Raw genomic sequence first — 15,579 nt, 5'->3', positions numbered from 1 at the left:
TTTACCACAACCTACATTTATTTGATTTCAATGTTTATCATGATATCGTGCTTTTGACATAATGTATTGGTACTTGACGGAAGCACCTTCTTCTTTGCTGAGGTATGCATATTCACAAATGGAAGTTTTACATTGCAATTTATAAAAAAACATTAACATGAGCCCTTACTATCTACAGGATGTGCATAACCATTCAAAAAGAAAAAGTTCCAGCAAATCTATAATCTCATGACTATGAAAAAACAAGAATAATACCCCTTCCCCCCAAACAACACAGAAACTCCAAACACAAGTATCACACAAAACAATTTTAAAGAGGTCAATGTCAAGAACCTTTTAATTGTGACTTATGAATTCAGTAGGTCACTGAGTAACTGATCTGTTTCAGAAAACAAATCAGTGAAATGAAACAACAATAATGATAATTGGGAAAAGCAATTCACGCTAATTTCTAGTACTTAAAAAGCTACAGCTGCTAGAAAGGGGATGGCTGTTGCAAGTGCACAAAGTTTATTGGCCGAGGTAAATAAACATTCTTTCTTCTCGACATATTGGCAGAAAGTAAACGAAACATCATTCCACATGAGACTGAAAATGCATGCTCATGCTTACATATGTACCAGTATACATGTATATACTAATCCCTTTTCTTAAAGACAGAAAAAGCAAAACACTTTACATAAAACAAGTTTATAAATAAACCAAGCTGGCTGCATCTATTTTCAATAATGAAGCAATTCCTTTTATCAGATTCATGCCATTTTAAGACTGCACTAGTTAGTTCCTGAAACATAATCAATAGGGTATGATGACACATAAGAAACAACTGGGTATGTTCCAAAATTGCTCAGTAAAGACAGTTTTTTATGTAGGAATTCATCTTTGCGTCGAATTTAACACAAGACAGATTTTATGGCATGTAGAGGGTGCATGTAATAGATATCCCCTAACCCCACTGGCACCCCAAAACCAAGTGGCAATGTGAAAAGATTCTCCAAGAGTCACTTGCCCCACTGGCATTAATCATTTTACTTAAGTTTTTCCTTTAATGATGACTGGCTAGTAAATTCACCTTGTCTTCATATTAAAATAAATTAAAAGTCATCACATATCAATTGTTAATTTTTTTTTTACTTTCCCTAAATCTGTGGCTTATTTTATACCAAAGACAGGCATACCTGTGTAACTACACGTATTTCGGTGCAATAAGTCAGCACATTATCTACATAAGCTTCCCTGTGTTTCGTCTCTTTTCCAAAACTTATTTATCGGACATCCTTTTCCTCACCATGTATAATATTTAGGTGAAAAGAGCACGGGTTTAAAAAAAAAACAACACAAGCTTCATGCAGCATTACTGACAATGATCCCTTTCACGGGATAAAAACAAAGAACAGAATCTGACCAATAACAATAGTATAACAAGGAAAGTTAGCTCTCTGACAAGCCACTGATCTGAAATGGACAGCATCACAAAAGAAAATAAATAACTCACTTCCATGGGTGCTAACATGGCTGTACATGTCTTATTTCTATGTGGAATATGAACAAGATAGTGGAACTCCAAGGAAAAATTCTGTTCTCATGAGAGTACACACCATGAAAGTGAGAACTCTGCATGACAAAACACATCCAGCATATCGCCAGGTGCCAGTGACTTGTGCTGGAACGTTCTGATGGCTCTTTAGTACAATGGGCAAAAGCATGTTTAAAAAAACACATTTCCATCGACAATGTTCCATCCACTCAATGCCAATTCCTGAGAACTACACGGTGGTTGAAAAATGTCTTTTACATGAGGCCACACATCTCAAATTCAATCCCGTCTTTTCTTCAACAATCTCCACTTCTTATTTTCGAAGAAAATGCCTCACAATCACTGAGCAATTTACTAACACCAGGATCCAGGGGAAAAACCCGAAGACTCTTCCATATGTTCAACATCTCAATGCTTAACACATGTACATCACTTCAGCAGTCACTGTTCAAAATCAAACAGTTTAAACTCTAATATAGATGACATGATCTCCATGTATGTATATACAATCTTTTCCAGGTAACGTTGGTAGTAGCATGTACATGTATATAAACTCTATAGCAGTTTTTCTCTATCCAAGTTATCTACAAATAAAATACATTTACAGTACATATCAATATAAGCGTTTACAGCTATACTGCGAATGATTTTCAAAGTTGACATTTTATTAAAAGTTCTTAGAGTCTGTACAATTGTTTACACTTTTTTTACAGTACATGTAAATATAGATAAAATACTGATGAGGTCTATAAACAGACGATTAAAAACATCTTTATATTTTATATCTTAAAGTTCTTTCATAATCACACACTTTTATTGCTCTCTCACATGCCAGTCAAAATCCATGTAGTGAAGACAAACACATACAACTACAAAACAAATACAGAACTAAAATTTTAATAAGTTTAAAAACTCAGCTCTGCCAACATTAAAGAGAAAAGAGACGCATCTTGTAAATGCATTTGTCAATCAACACATCCAAATATTTTTTAACATGCAACGGGGTGTTCTCTGCTGACAGTTTTCACAAATTTTGGCTGGCACTTTTTTTTCTCACCAATCAAACAGTTCTCACCTTACACCAAACACAAGAAAAACTAAGTGTTTCCTGTGGACAGCTTCATTCGGCTGTCACTAGAACGATGCTACTAGCCTGCTTTACCCGTTTTCCTGTTGAAGTTTTTTCCCTACTTTTTTCTCACGGAAAGAAAAATTGAACCAAATTCTGCACATGTACATACCATGTATACATCAAACATTTCTGGCATCTCCACTTGAAAATCAGACAAGCTTTAAGATCTCTGCAAAGGAAAATCACTTAAAAATAAAACATTCAGACAGTGCATTTATACAAATCTCTCTCAGTGACTGACAGCAGTCTGGCCAGACCTTGCCAGAAATGAGAACAACCCCCCCCCAAAAAAAGAGCAGGAATATCAGTAGCAGCATATCAGATAACCACAAAAGGAACACTTGTACCCATGAAAAATTCACATTGTGAATAGTTGTACTACTACATGTACTATTTAGGGTTTCCTAAACTATTTTCAAACAGCCATTTCTCAGTATCCAAGAATTACTCATATTTTGAGCTTGACACTGTATACATGTGTGACCTAGGGGGTGCAAAGGTGCATAAAAACATTTATATTAAACTGCTTACTGAAAGCAGCAAAAGGTTGTCCTGTCCGTAGGATGTTTCAAGCTTTTATTTTAAAGAACACAACTTGCCCCATGCTTTGTTGTAAATCATCAGTTATTAATGTCAGGTTCAACGACAGGTTAATGTCATGTCTAAAAGCAGGCAAACATGTATGTATGTGACTACAGTACATGCTCATGCAAAATGCATCTAAAGCAAAGTAGACCTAGACATGTGTTTAGTTGGATGTGCAAGTATGATACATTATGCTAAACCTTATGCCTTAGAGTCTTCTTTGGACTAAGGACAACTGACAAGATATGAAATGACTCAGCATAAATGAATCAAATTTACAGGTGTGTTTCCAAACCATATTTGCTGAATGTCAGCTCATGTGCTTACCTACTTAAAACACTGCAGCGACCTTTGACATTTTCAGAGTGAGCAGGGAACTAAAGCCAGTTAGGATGTTAAATAACCACAGTTTAAAAATAAAACATGAACACCGGATGTCCCACTCTCCCTTGCATGTGCATGTGTAATCTGAAAGACGGCTGATGTCGAGGGGGATGCAGAATGCGAAATGCATGAAGGAAAGAATTTTTTTTCACTCTGTTGAGAGAGTAAATACATGTATACATTTGCAAGCAATGCATAAAGAATTAACATGTGCGGGGAAAAATTTGAAGCCAACACCACGTTGATGACTGGTTAAATTAAATATTTGCATACTAAACACAACACATTTGTCTTCGGCAACTATCCTTTGATTAAGGACTTCTCAGAAATGGCCACAGGCGCACTTGACGCGTTTCACGGAAGAAAAAAAAAGGTACCTTAGGCTATTAAGACGTGACTTGTTTTTTCCACACGTACTGGTACATTCCTACAATTTGCAGTGACACCATTTTGGTTGCCATGGTATCAACTATCTCTCTATTTGTCTCAAGTTTTGTAATTATTTTTCACTGAAGTCAGGAAATGCATCTGACAGTTGCCACAGGGAATGAGAATGCTTAGAATGAACATCTACCATGGGTATTCAATGGCCTTGTTTTCAAGATGGCCATTTTAGATCATGCTCTCCAAATGCCCATTTATTGAACACTCTTATGGAAAGGTGCCAGACCATTTTGCAACAATTAAAGGTATGGCCGCCCTTAAAAAATTGTTTTTCATTTGGGAAAATTTGGTTGACTTGATTTTTTTTCCATTTGGAACTCCCCATCGGAGCACAAGGATGGTAATTTATAATGTGCCCCTATTGAATCATCTTCCTTCCCACACATATTAGTTTTTAAAAAAATTTACCCGGATCACTTCACTGTTGATTCAATATGGCTGACTGTGGATAAGGTCAATTGGGGTCCATGCACTGTGCCCAAGACATGGGATTGCCAAGTGTTTCCTATTAGGAATATTGGCCTGTTTTGAATTAGAAACCCGAAGAGAACACATTGAAAAACATGGTACGTGTATTCCCATAAATGGAGCAATGTTATAAAACAACTGGAACATTTAAAGTAAAACAAAATGTTCTGAGATTTGGGTACTGGACTTGATCGAAGTAATAACAAATTACCATGTACATGTAACTAAATGAAAGAACCCATAAACTGAGCTTCTGAATTGGAACATACAACTGTGTCTGTTACATGTGCCGGTGCATGTACCTATGGACTTCAATATACCAAACGTTAAAATTTTAAAGTAACACAGATCTTGAGTAAATGAGATCCCATCAATTGTCATTACTGCCAGTTAAAACTGTTCACTGTGACTCGGTTGGTTTTGTTGATAGTGTATACTTCTCTTGCTCTGCAGCTAATTGTGCCCGGTGCATTGGATCTGACCATCGACGTTTCAGTGGCTGTAAAGGTTTGCTGTCAGTCCGTGGAGAAGATTTCTGACTCTTTTCTTCGGCCACGGCATTGGTAGTCCGTACAAGTACCATATTTGCATTGCTGTCTGTCTGCTCTGTGAGCTTTCCTTCACTCACTGGCTGTTCTGACGACACTGTGGCACTAACCGGGGGTGGAACGGCAAATGTATACCGCAGTGGGGCTTCAAGGTGGCTGCTGCTATGCTGCTGAGAGTCCCGTTGCCAGGAGGTAGCAGGTCGAAGGTGGGCCTTGTCTTCCCAGTTAGCGTCCTCTTGGACGGGTTCCAGAAGTCGTCTCTTGGGTTCTGGGGACCAAGATGGCAACTCTTTGGGGGTTGCTGAAAATGAACTTTGCATGGGAATTTCCTGTTGCTGGCGCTGCTGTTGTGGTGGCAGCTGTTGATACACCTGGACTTGATGTGGCTGCAGCTGGTGCTGTTGTGACAATGGTTGCTCAGACTGCTGTGGCCGGTGCAGCCACCGTCCGTTTTTGTCCTTCACCGTCAGTGACACGCACACATCGCCGACAGCCAGCTTGTGGCAGCTGAGGTTGTAGCTTTTGAGGGAACGCTCTGGTCTGACTGCTGACCAACCTTGTCCAAAGACAAAGAAGGGGTGCTCCATGGGCGCTTCTAATGACACCTATGAAACAAGAGAGGCCAATGTAATGGCAACTTTAGGAAGGCTTCTATGATGCAAATTCACAAGTTTGACACCCTCTTTGACTCATTTATTGCCAGTGATGGATTGTGCACCAATTTGGTGTCCCACCATAATAGTTAGGTGTTACTTTTGATTGGTTTTGTGTCATCAGAGTCCTACTGATGCAAACATTATCCGTGATATCACTAAGTACGCTCTTGAGAATTTTGAATTTAACTTAATAAGAAAACAAGCAGGACCTCTAGATTAAGACAGAATCAAAACTCTGAGAGGAAAACTCCAACAGTACTTCCCTATTGTTGAATTTCATTCAACTTCAATGTAATCAGATGGTGGCTACAAAAAAGGATGCTATGCTAACAAAGCAAGCAATAATTCAGACTTGAAGACTTGTAGAGGATGATTTGTTATCATAGCACTAGGATGACAGCATGGCTGAACTGACACAGCTACATGTACATTACGTACATGCTCCGCAGCATACTGTAGCATGATCAAAATGACGTTTAACCAGATGCTGCCGGGTGCTTCTAAAAATGCAATGCACACATACGGGCCATTTTTAAGATTTTCAGTTTTCAAAATTCTTCAGAAATTCCTCATTTCATAATGGACATTTACACCCACACAAATGACTGTTTGGTGTCTACTCTAAGCTGACAGGCAACCTTCATTGACTTTTGAGTATTTCAGCCAGGCCTGCCGCCCTGTAAAGAGAGCCCAGAATTGTGAGGTGTTGCATAATTTCCTCTGTTCCCAGTGAATGCGAGTGGCGTCTTTTCAAACATGGCTGGAGTGGCGTGCAGTGGTGCTGTGTCACTCATCAATGGGGCCATGGAGCACTTTTGTCCGTGGTGCTAATCCACGAGTGCGCTATGCCCAAAACAGTGGTATACTGTTTAAAAACAGTGACGGAATACCTTTGAAAAATGCAAGCCGAAAAATGACGGCAATTCCCAGCAGCAGGTCTTTTGTTCCGAGTAGAGTCTTTTGTTACAGGGACCAGCTCTTTTGTCCGATTTCAGGCAGCCCGGCTCTGTGTATAAACCCATGGTGCTCGAAACGGGGTTCCCCGGCAACAAGTGGTTAAGTGGATTGTAAAGAGTTCAGTTTCCAATTGATATTAACCGTCCTTTGGTTTTACAGCACAAATATGAATGTACACAGTTGGTTGTCAGCACAAAATGACACAGGGTCTTTTGTGCAGTCCTCTTCACTGCATTTGGTTTACTGCACAATGATGCACATGAAACAGTGAAGCACAGTTGTTGGGCAGCACAAAAGTGCAATCTGATATTCCTGTAAGGGATTGTTGGTGCAGTGCACAACACAACACAGCTGTGCTTCTTTGAGGTGTTTACCAAGTGACCCAAAGAGTGACCTCAGGATAAGAGGATTAATTGACAACAATTCATATGCAAACCACGTACATGATTCACTCTTTTAAAAAATTAGTCTTTCTAGTGAAAACTGTAACAATAAGCAATAAATTCATCTGGACTGGAAAAATGAAAAGCTGCATAATAAGACCCTTAAGACAAGAAGGTTGGCAAAAATAACTTTTGAAACCAAGAAAAAAAAATGATCACCTGGGCCTTGTGTTCTCCAACCAGAAAACTAATGAGTGCCACGCCATTGTCTGGAAGTTCGTTGATACGCACCACTGTGCTAGAATCGATCTTTAGTCCCTCGCACATGTCAGCGCTGTGTACAAAGTCCTCTGTTCGGATGTCCTCCACACGTTTCAGCTCCCCGCTTGCGAGCTGGATGACAGATCCCCGCGTGAAGTAAGAGGGTATGTTACTGAATGGCGAGGCTGGTATCTGAGGAAGGCCTAGTAGATGCTGCACCTGGGAGTGGTTGGGCTCTACCGGTGAAGAATGTCCCATTGCTCCTTGGGGATGGTGATGGGACTGGTTCTGTTGAACCCTCTCGGTTGCTGGTATTACATAAGTCATTTGATTTTGTGTTGATGGGGGCATCACTGGTGGGGGCACGCCATCTGTTTCTGCAGAAGGGGTGTGTATGATAGTTGGCGAGGGCCTTGCTTGTGGTGAGGGGCTTAGTTGGAACCTGACCTGAGGTGAATGCTGCACTGCTGGTGGAACAGAGATGGGGAATGCACCTGTCCGTTCGATGCTGGCACCCCAATGGGAGTGCTCCCCTACTGTATAGACGGGATGCTCCTCTTGGGATGATGGTCTGGATTTATCACTGCTTAGAGACACAGCAGTTATGACTGATTCATGGCGTGTGCCAGTCACTGCATAAGGCGTTCTGTCTTGTTCAGACTGCCGATCAGCTGGTGTCAGTTGTACTGCAGGCTCTATTTTCTGTAACTGTGCAGTGTGAGGGACTTCTGGTTTATCAAACATCACATGTGGCTTGGCTGCAAATGTCCGCCTTGGCAAAGCTTCTGAGTGTCTTTGCATGACTCTTTCTTCTCCTGCCCCTTCGATTACTGGGGTGGCGATCTGCTCTTGCTCACCTCCTTTCTCTTGGGATTGATCATGTCTGTTTGCTTCATCCTCTGTTCTTGGAGGAAAGCTGATCATGCTACTGCTCACAGGAACTAAACCTGTTAAGACATGAGGACCACTCTGAAGAATACCTGGACCTGCAAGCTGTTGGTTGATATATGCAACAGCAGGGACAGACTCTTGTACAGCCCCTTTTGGCAATAGACTAAGTCCAGGTATACCAGGGGTGATCTGGGTACCATATGGTAAAGGTATCACCCCAGGAGGCAGGTAAGTCGTCACAGGTAGTCGGGAGCCTTGTGCTTGCTGTACTTGACTACCCATGCTGGCTAACATAGCTGAATAGGATTCCACTGTTGGATATGGGCTTGGCTCGACTGTACCTTGGGCAGCTACCACAGGGTAGCCAAGGGGGTACCCACTTACATGTAAGTATGGGCTGAAAGTTGGTACCGTTGACACTTGAACTGCAGAGGGGCTGGTGTAGGCAGGAAACTGAGGAGGTGTAGCTGACGCTGACGTGTATAATGGAGCAAACATCCCAGATGGGTAAATCTGAGGTCGGCTTGGTGAGGACGCAGTGGGCAGCTTGTACAGATGTCCCATGTCTGCCAGAGCAGCAGGGGTAACTAATGGCACAACTTGTGAATCTGTCAAGGAGGGGCGAGTCAGTGTTTGACTCAGGGAATGCTTCAGCCAGTCACTGCTATGTGGCTGTGTAGGGTGGCTGGTAGGCGTGCTGCCATCTCTGGTCTCCTGACTTCCAGCTCGTACCAACTTCAGCTGGTTTCTATCCTGCCTGTCTGTTGTCCCCAATAATTCACCTTTGCTGCTCAAAGCGCCAGTGCTGCCAAGAGATGTCGGACTCTTGTTGGGATCATTCTTGTTGCCCATTGAAGAGATCCTTGTCGCTTCAGGAGAAGCTGAGTACACTCTCTCTGAGACGGTGTGGTGGCTCAATGGGTGCTCGACTCTCCATGGCTGGGCAAAGTTTGGTGGTCGTGAAGGATGATGAGGTGTTTCTGAGGTAGCGTGATGAACTGTGTCAGTTGCTCGGTATTGTAACGGCAGACCTGTTTTAAAAAAACACACGGTGTCTATGTCAATTTCTCTGTGTAAGGTTTGGGCCAAAGGGGTTGTCCAGTTCTTCTGGTCATCCTGTCGGCCAATTTGGACACCTTATTTTTACAATGCAAATGCATGTACAAGCATGAAGTTTTACAATGTACCATGAGGACAACCTGATTTCAATAAAGGCAGATCTGGAAGCTCCACTTTCACTAGTTGCTTAAAGCACTTTCTCAGTTTCTTACAATCTAATGCCCACTTATCAATTTCTGGCTCATGTTCAATCAGTTTCAAAATCTACATTGTTCAAACAGGAGTCATGTTTACAGTATCGACTGGCTGCATCACTGATGATCTCAAGATGGTGTAACATTTATATACTTGAGATAGATTTCATTGGTTTTAAACCTTGAAGGTATTTGACAGGTCTAGACTGAAGTATCTGTAATAAAAAAATTAGGTGAAATCTTTAGATGTTTCCTACAGTGTACACCACTGCAGGCCGTGCAATATGGGATGATTGCATGCTGCAAATGCAATCGGAGCAGAATGCAAGTACATGAACCTTTCTAGGGCAGAAAAGTGAGGGGCTGGGATGACCGGGTGGCACACAGATTAGGGTTCATCGTGACTCATTAGAGGATTAGGGGTTGGAATCCAGCTGATGGCGAGACGTTGTGGCCTTGAGCACACAACTAAATCCCTACTTGCCTCTCTCTGACTAGGAGTGTAAAGCCCTGGCCACACTGGACTGTTTTGGTACAGCTTACCAAGATGATGGATACTGTTTCTAGCCTGGGATGTTTTCCTTTCAGTAACTTGTCCCAAGTCCAGAGGTTACTTCTACTGGCCAACTGCTGTCAAGGAAACTGACCAAATACCTTTTCCCTGAGATGACAAGTCCAGTGTGGACAGTGCGAATCAGTAAAAGTGGCCCTGGAGAGTGTACATTTGGCCTGAGAGTGAAGTCACACTGCACAGGGGCACCAACGTGTGTACTTTGTGTGTTTCACCACAGTGTGGTGCATATGTGGCAAGTTTCCAGTGCGCTTTCCCTCCATCAGTTGCAATAATGGCAGATATTATTTGATAGCCAGAGGTTTGATTGGAGCTACCAGTGCAATTTCTAAGATGATAACAAAGGTTGTCAGCATTGTGTAGTACATTTATGTAGGTCTTGCAAAGCGCTGTCATGAGTCATGCTGACAGCTTGTTTACATGTACATGTACCTTTCCCATGGTTTCGGCAAAATGTTCCCAGGTTGAAAGTCTAAGTGCAGACAGTGGTCACATCTGTAACCACTTGTCATTATACAACTGTCTTGGCGAACCCTTCAAAAAACCAAGTCCAGTGTGGGTACAGTTTCAATGAGCCCCTGGATTTAGCCAGGGAGCAACCTGCGATAGATTGACATCACATCCACAGGGAGCAGGAACATTCTCAGTCATTTTGGTCCAGTCGAACTTGAGCTAAACACTGATTGACTCAAAGAAAGGCTTTAGTTTGGGAGGACTTTCCAAAAGGTTGGCCTCAATGTGCCTAGGCCCACATGCAGTTCCTGATGCTTAGGGCCCTGTCCGATTGAAATTTGTCATAGTTTACACCACACCAACTACAAGCGAACTCATGCACGCACAAGGTGTCTTCACTTAACAGAGTAAATAGGATCAACTTATCAGGAACTAGGTTTTAATCAAGGCTGGGCACGTAATGCACCTTGTCTAGGGAATCCTGCATGGTAAGCCGTGTTTCTTGCTGCTGAGCTCTGCTTCTCACTGCTTGAACCTTGCTGGGACATGGTGTTCAATTTCTAGGGGGAGGCTTGGGCCACTCGGCCCACAACTTGTAACGTGTGAAGAAACTTGGAAGTCTGGCATGGCCACCTTGTGTTAGAGGGTCCAAGTATCAACTGAAGCAAAAAAAGAAATACACGAGTCAGGGGTAAAAGTCAATCCTCTTTGAACTTGAAGGTATGATCTGCAAGGTGGAAGAAGGGACAAACTAAGGCCAATACTACAGGCCATGCTACTGCTGTGCCGAACTCAAATAATTCAATATTTTTAAGTTCGGCATGGCAATAGCATGTGTTTAATGCAATTCGGCTTGGCAAATTGAATTTGGCATGGCAAACCCTTTAGGTATGTGCCACGCCATTGTTGTTCCAAATGGCAGTGGTACAACACTGCTCAATTTAAGTTCAGTATTTAGCGCAACTGCTGTGCTATTGCCATGCTACTGGCGCACACATTTTAATTAAGTTTAGCACGGCAGCCAGTCTTGGCCTAACAGGAAGAAGCTTGGGTTTTAATGGAAATCAGCACACTTTCAACCACCAATGTGCACATCCTGGCCAGAACCGCGTTTGGGGGAAATTTTCACTGTTAGGGATTTTGACTGAGTTGAGGGGTCTCTCGAGTCCCTAGGTTCTTAGTTAAACAATAACTATGATACAGTTACAATGTACATGTACGATATGCATGTTCCCAACAGCTATGGAGAAAGAGAGTGCACCTGTAAATTTGAAAACTGCCCAAAACCTGCCATACTCCAACAGCAGGTTTTGTGAGGTTTGGGCAGGTTTGGTACCATACCTGAGGAACTTGTTGTTGAATTTTGTGAGACTTGGGATGAAAGGCCCAGGGAGATGGTGTTGGATTCTGCGTGAGTTGGGACATACACGGGTCACTGTGTGCAGTGTCTGGCTTGCTCTACCAATTGTTGGACTATGCTTGATTTTGTCAGGTTTGGTACTGTTCAGTGCAAGTCATCCTATACTGCATAGACCCATCCACACCATATCACTCAAACTCCAACAGGCTCATTCTGTTGGAGTTTATCAGGCTTGGTACAGTAACCTGCATGTACAAGTACATAGACAAGTACATGAACCTGTTGGATTTTGTGAGGTTCAGTATGCTTTCTAGTGCAGGAGCTTAGGGGGTTTGGGTTAATGCTGTTATTTTATTTTCCTTACATTTTCTAGAATTACTCTGGATATTACAGCACGCCCATACATGGGAATTCAAATGTTAGCCATAAAATACGTTGGAAGTCAGTCTTGTGGTTTCTACTGAATATAAAACCCTGTTGGATACACAAATGCGCAGATCTAATGACCCATCGTCGCCATTAATTTCTACCCCCCCTACACAACTGTAACTGGGGGGGCACTACAAGTATCAGGGGCGACTGTCGCACAAGCAGCTCTGCATACATGATGTACCAAAAGCTGATCATCCTACAAATTACTTGCACTGGTCATTTCCTTATCTTGGTTCAATTATTCCACACTTTTATCTTATTTCAATCCTATAATTTCCTAAACTACTTTTCCAATGAGTAATTAGTATCATTTTATACTATATCAATGCAATCCATTCATTATCAATTGTCAAACTTGTCTGTTAGAGTCTTTTTAAATCAAACTAGATAAAATCAATAAATTAATAGATCCAAAGTAAAGATGAGTAGAAATCACAAAATTTATTTTACTTAAGAAATGCACAAGTACATACATGTATTGCTTTGTCATAACTACTGCAGGCCAACGATCTTGAAGTCATTCTTTGTTCCACTTCAACTGCGAAGCATAACTACAAGTAAACCTTCCAAAGTTTCATCAATCTGCTCCTGGGTAGGCAGGTACATGTATTCTTAAACTCAGGCCCAACTTGAACCCAATATTCTAGACTTTTCTGGCTGGTTTTTCCTACAAACTCCTTGACAGTGAAAGCAAGAGCTACCTGAACAGGTGTACACAGACCAATTTGTGGTTGAAGCAAGGAAAGGCCACATCAGGTGCAGACAAAGTACAAATACATACAACCTGGAATGCATTCACTTCACATTTCACTCTATGTGCATACTTTGGTGTGGCCTTCATATCCACTATTACTGGTGCTCCAGGATCTACATCATTATTACCCCTGCTCACCAAGCCCATAAATATTTCTAAAATAATTCAGTTCCTTGATTAAACACAACCATTTCTCCCTTCACAGATACCAGTTCGTACTCCTGGGTGGACAGGGGAAGTAAAGTGAGGTAGAGAGGGTAAAGTAACTTGCCCAATGTCACAACATGTGACCCAGCTGCTGGATTCAAACACCTGACACTATGTTCTGGAGTCACAAACCTTAACCAGCTGCCAGAGTTTAACAATTTTATGCAAGAGAAATAAGCCTTGGTCGCTCTGACAATGGCATGGAAATACCAAACTGAAACACCATGTTTGTATTTCTCAGCAGAAAACAATACCATAGTTTACAATAGCAAGGACATTAATGGTAGCATCAACTCATTCTCACCACCCTAACCCTACCTCAAAAGGAATACATACATGTACATGATATAGCACAAACAATCAGACCCACTGGGAAACTGATGTGCCAATGCCCCTTATTTATACAGGACTTCAGCATCCATTCTGTCCTGTGGGTGAAGTATGAATGATGTTGGTGGCTTCTTTCTTGATTGAATTACTTAACATAAAGTATAGTCTGGGTTGGTCCAACTAACATCAAGCATAGATGTGGCTACTCAGAGCGAACATACATGTACAATCAGGCTATTATAACATGGAGACGAAAGACCTTCTTTTGTACTGCTTTGGAATTGATGGTTTGGGTATCACTTGGAGAAAGCATGAAGGAATAACACATCACTGCGCCTTCCAGTAAATGGTAAGTGTCGGCCTCCTAATTAAAAAGGGTACCCCCGGTAAATGCTGGTACAATACAACACCTAACCTTGCTATAAGCAGATACCAATATCCCCCTTTTTTAATGAACATTATAAGCATAAACCTAAAGCATCCTCCATCTTCACATCAAATGACAACCTACAGCAATTTAAAGGTCTAAATGTATGTACATCATCATCACCATGTAACCAGTTTGATAGCTTTCATGGTATTTGCCTACAAAAAGTTTTAGAATAAGCAAGATGACACAAGACAAATGAAACAAGAAATAAAGACTATATAGTATATGTTAAAGACTATAAAGGGTCCGACTTAATGAACTTCATATTCAAAAGTTCACCGCACAGAAGATGTTAAGACAGTCTTATATATTACAGAAGAACAAGTCTCAACATGAACTCTGCCAGGGGAATGCCCATGAATCAACCATTTACAATACAGGCAAAAGAGCATGCCAAATTAACTGTACCGTCATGACCGTGTCTACCACTACATCATAACCGTTTTGGCAAGTCGTAGGCCTAAGAAGCCTACAAACGCAAGGCCCCACAGGGTCTTCTCCGTTTCATTTCCTTCAATGCATGTAGGCCTATGTGAGGTTTTGAACAAATAATATGCCTACGGATTTCGAGGCCTATTTTAAAGAAGTTCAACCCCGAATGGAAAGTAATGCTTAGCTCGCTCGTTTTCGTATATGCACAGACATGACAGAGGGCGTGCAACGAAAAGCAAGTTCAATTCGAATGCCGACAATCGATCAAATATTCTATGTCGTCAAAAACATCTCTTCCACAAATATGAAGAATTAATCAACAGAATAAACCAACACAGAAGGGGTCCTAAACAACCAAATTCACATACTTACGTTCGGTTACAACTGTCGCTAGAAGGAAGTCGCGAAAGACGACAATATTTGGTGTAAATTGAACAGCCTTCCAGCTTTCAGTATGTTGGCAGCAGGTTTCATTCAGTACAAAGCAGATCGCGAAATCGAGCACACCCGGTCATCACAGAAAGATACCCGACCGATGAATGACCTTACGTAGACATAATGGATCAATGAAATTATTCTAAAGGGATGTGCTTTTAATTGTCTGTCACAGTTTTAACAATTAAAACTCTTTTTTTTACTTCAAATACAATTTTGAATATGAACTATATTTTATTACTATTTTACCAGCTTTTTAAAAATTATTTATTCATGTTTAGGCAAGATTATTAACGGTATTTATTTCGTACTTACCTATAAAGAAATGAAACACTCTTCAATAATCAGCTGTGTAACCTGGTATTGATTTGACGGTCCCAACCAGGACCCCGACGACTCGTGTCTGTCATACATTCATACAATGAGATTTTATCAAATTTGCATATAGCCTGTCCACGCTGATTGGCTGGCAATTTTCCCAGGTCAATATCAATCAAGGAATTGACCTATCAGAGTACAATGTTTTCAGCCTAACATTTCGGGGTTCGGAAACCGTCTCCAAGGTCAATAGGTTGTCCACATTAAAGTGCCGCCAAATTGTTTGCATACCAACCGGCGCGACAACATGAATGGCGGTCCCGTGGTTCTGTTACTGCTGTATACAACAAGGTCAAAA

The 15,579-nt window shown here is 41.5% G+C and overlaps 1 protein-coding gene across 2 annotated transcripts; it reads right to left on the bottom strand.

Moving 5' to 3' along the window:
- Positions 1-308: 308 nt before the first annotated feature.
- Positions 309-15,364, bottom strand: LOC110980021 (uncharacterized). 2 transcript variants are annotated; one of them, XM_022236285.2, is made up of 5 exons: positions 15,219-15,363; positions 14,841-15,012; positions 10,990-11,182; positions 7,314-9,277; positions 309-5,703 (listed from the first exon to the last, which is right to left on the bottom strand). In XM_022236285.2, exons 3-5 carry the CDS (start codon positions 11,069-11,071, stop codon positions 4,951-4,953), a joined length of 2,799 nt encoding a protein of 932 aa, XP_022091977.2. In that variant the 5' UTR covers positions 11,072-11,182; positions 14,841-15,012; positions 15,219-15,363; the 3' UTR covers positions 309-4,950. The 2 variants fall into 2 exon arrangements, with proteins under 2 accessions (XP_022091977.2, XP_086993759.1); XM_087137633.1 differs by lacking the exon at positions 10,990-11,182 and having other exon boundaries at positions 15,219-15,364.
- Positions 15,365-15,579: the final 215 nt, after the last annotated feature.

This window comes from Acanthaster planci, linkage group LG06 (assembly GCF_054643075.1).
Source record: "Acanthaster planci isolate LZ-2023a linkage group LG06, COTS_SCS, whole genome shotgun sequence".
Taxonomy (NCBI): domain Eukaryota; kingdom Metazoa; phylum Echinodermata; class Asteroidea; order Valvatida; family Acanthasteridae; genus Acanthaster; species Acanthaster planci.
Note: the sequence above shows the minus strand (reverse complement) of the source record. Positions and strands in the feature narration are given on the sequence as shown.

What these genes read in the sequence shown, in the direction of transcription:
- LOC110980021 (XM_022236285.2), bottom strand. Translation starts at nt 11,071, where the DNA reads ATGTCCCAGCAAGGTTCAAGCAGTGAGAAGCAGAGCTCAGCAGCAAGA. An exon ending in TGCAGGATTCCCTAGACAAG is followed by an intron (nt 9,278 to 10,989) that starts GTGCATTACGTG and finishes TTTTTAAAACAG; the next exon opens with GTCTGCCGTTACAATACCGA. An exon ending in TTGGAGAACACAAGGCCCAG is followed by an intron (nt 5,704 to 7,313) that starts GTGATCATTTTT and finishes CTTGTTTCATAG; the next exon opens with GTGTCATTAGAAGCGCCCAT.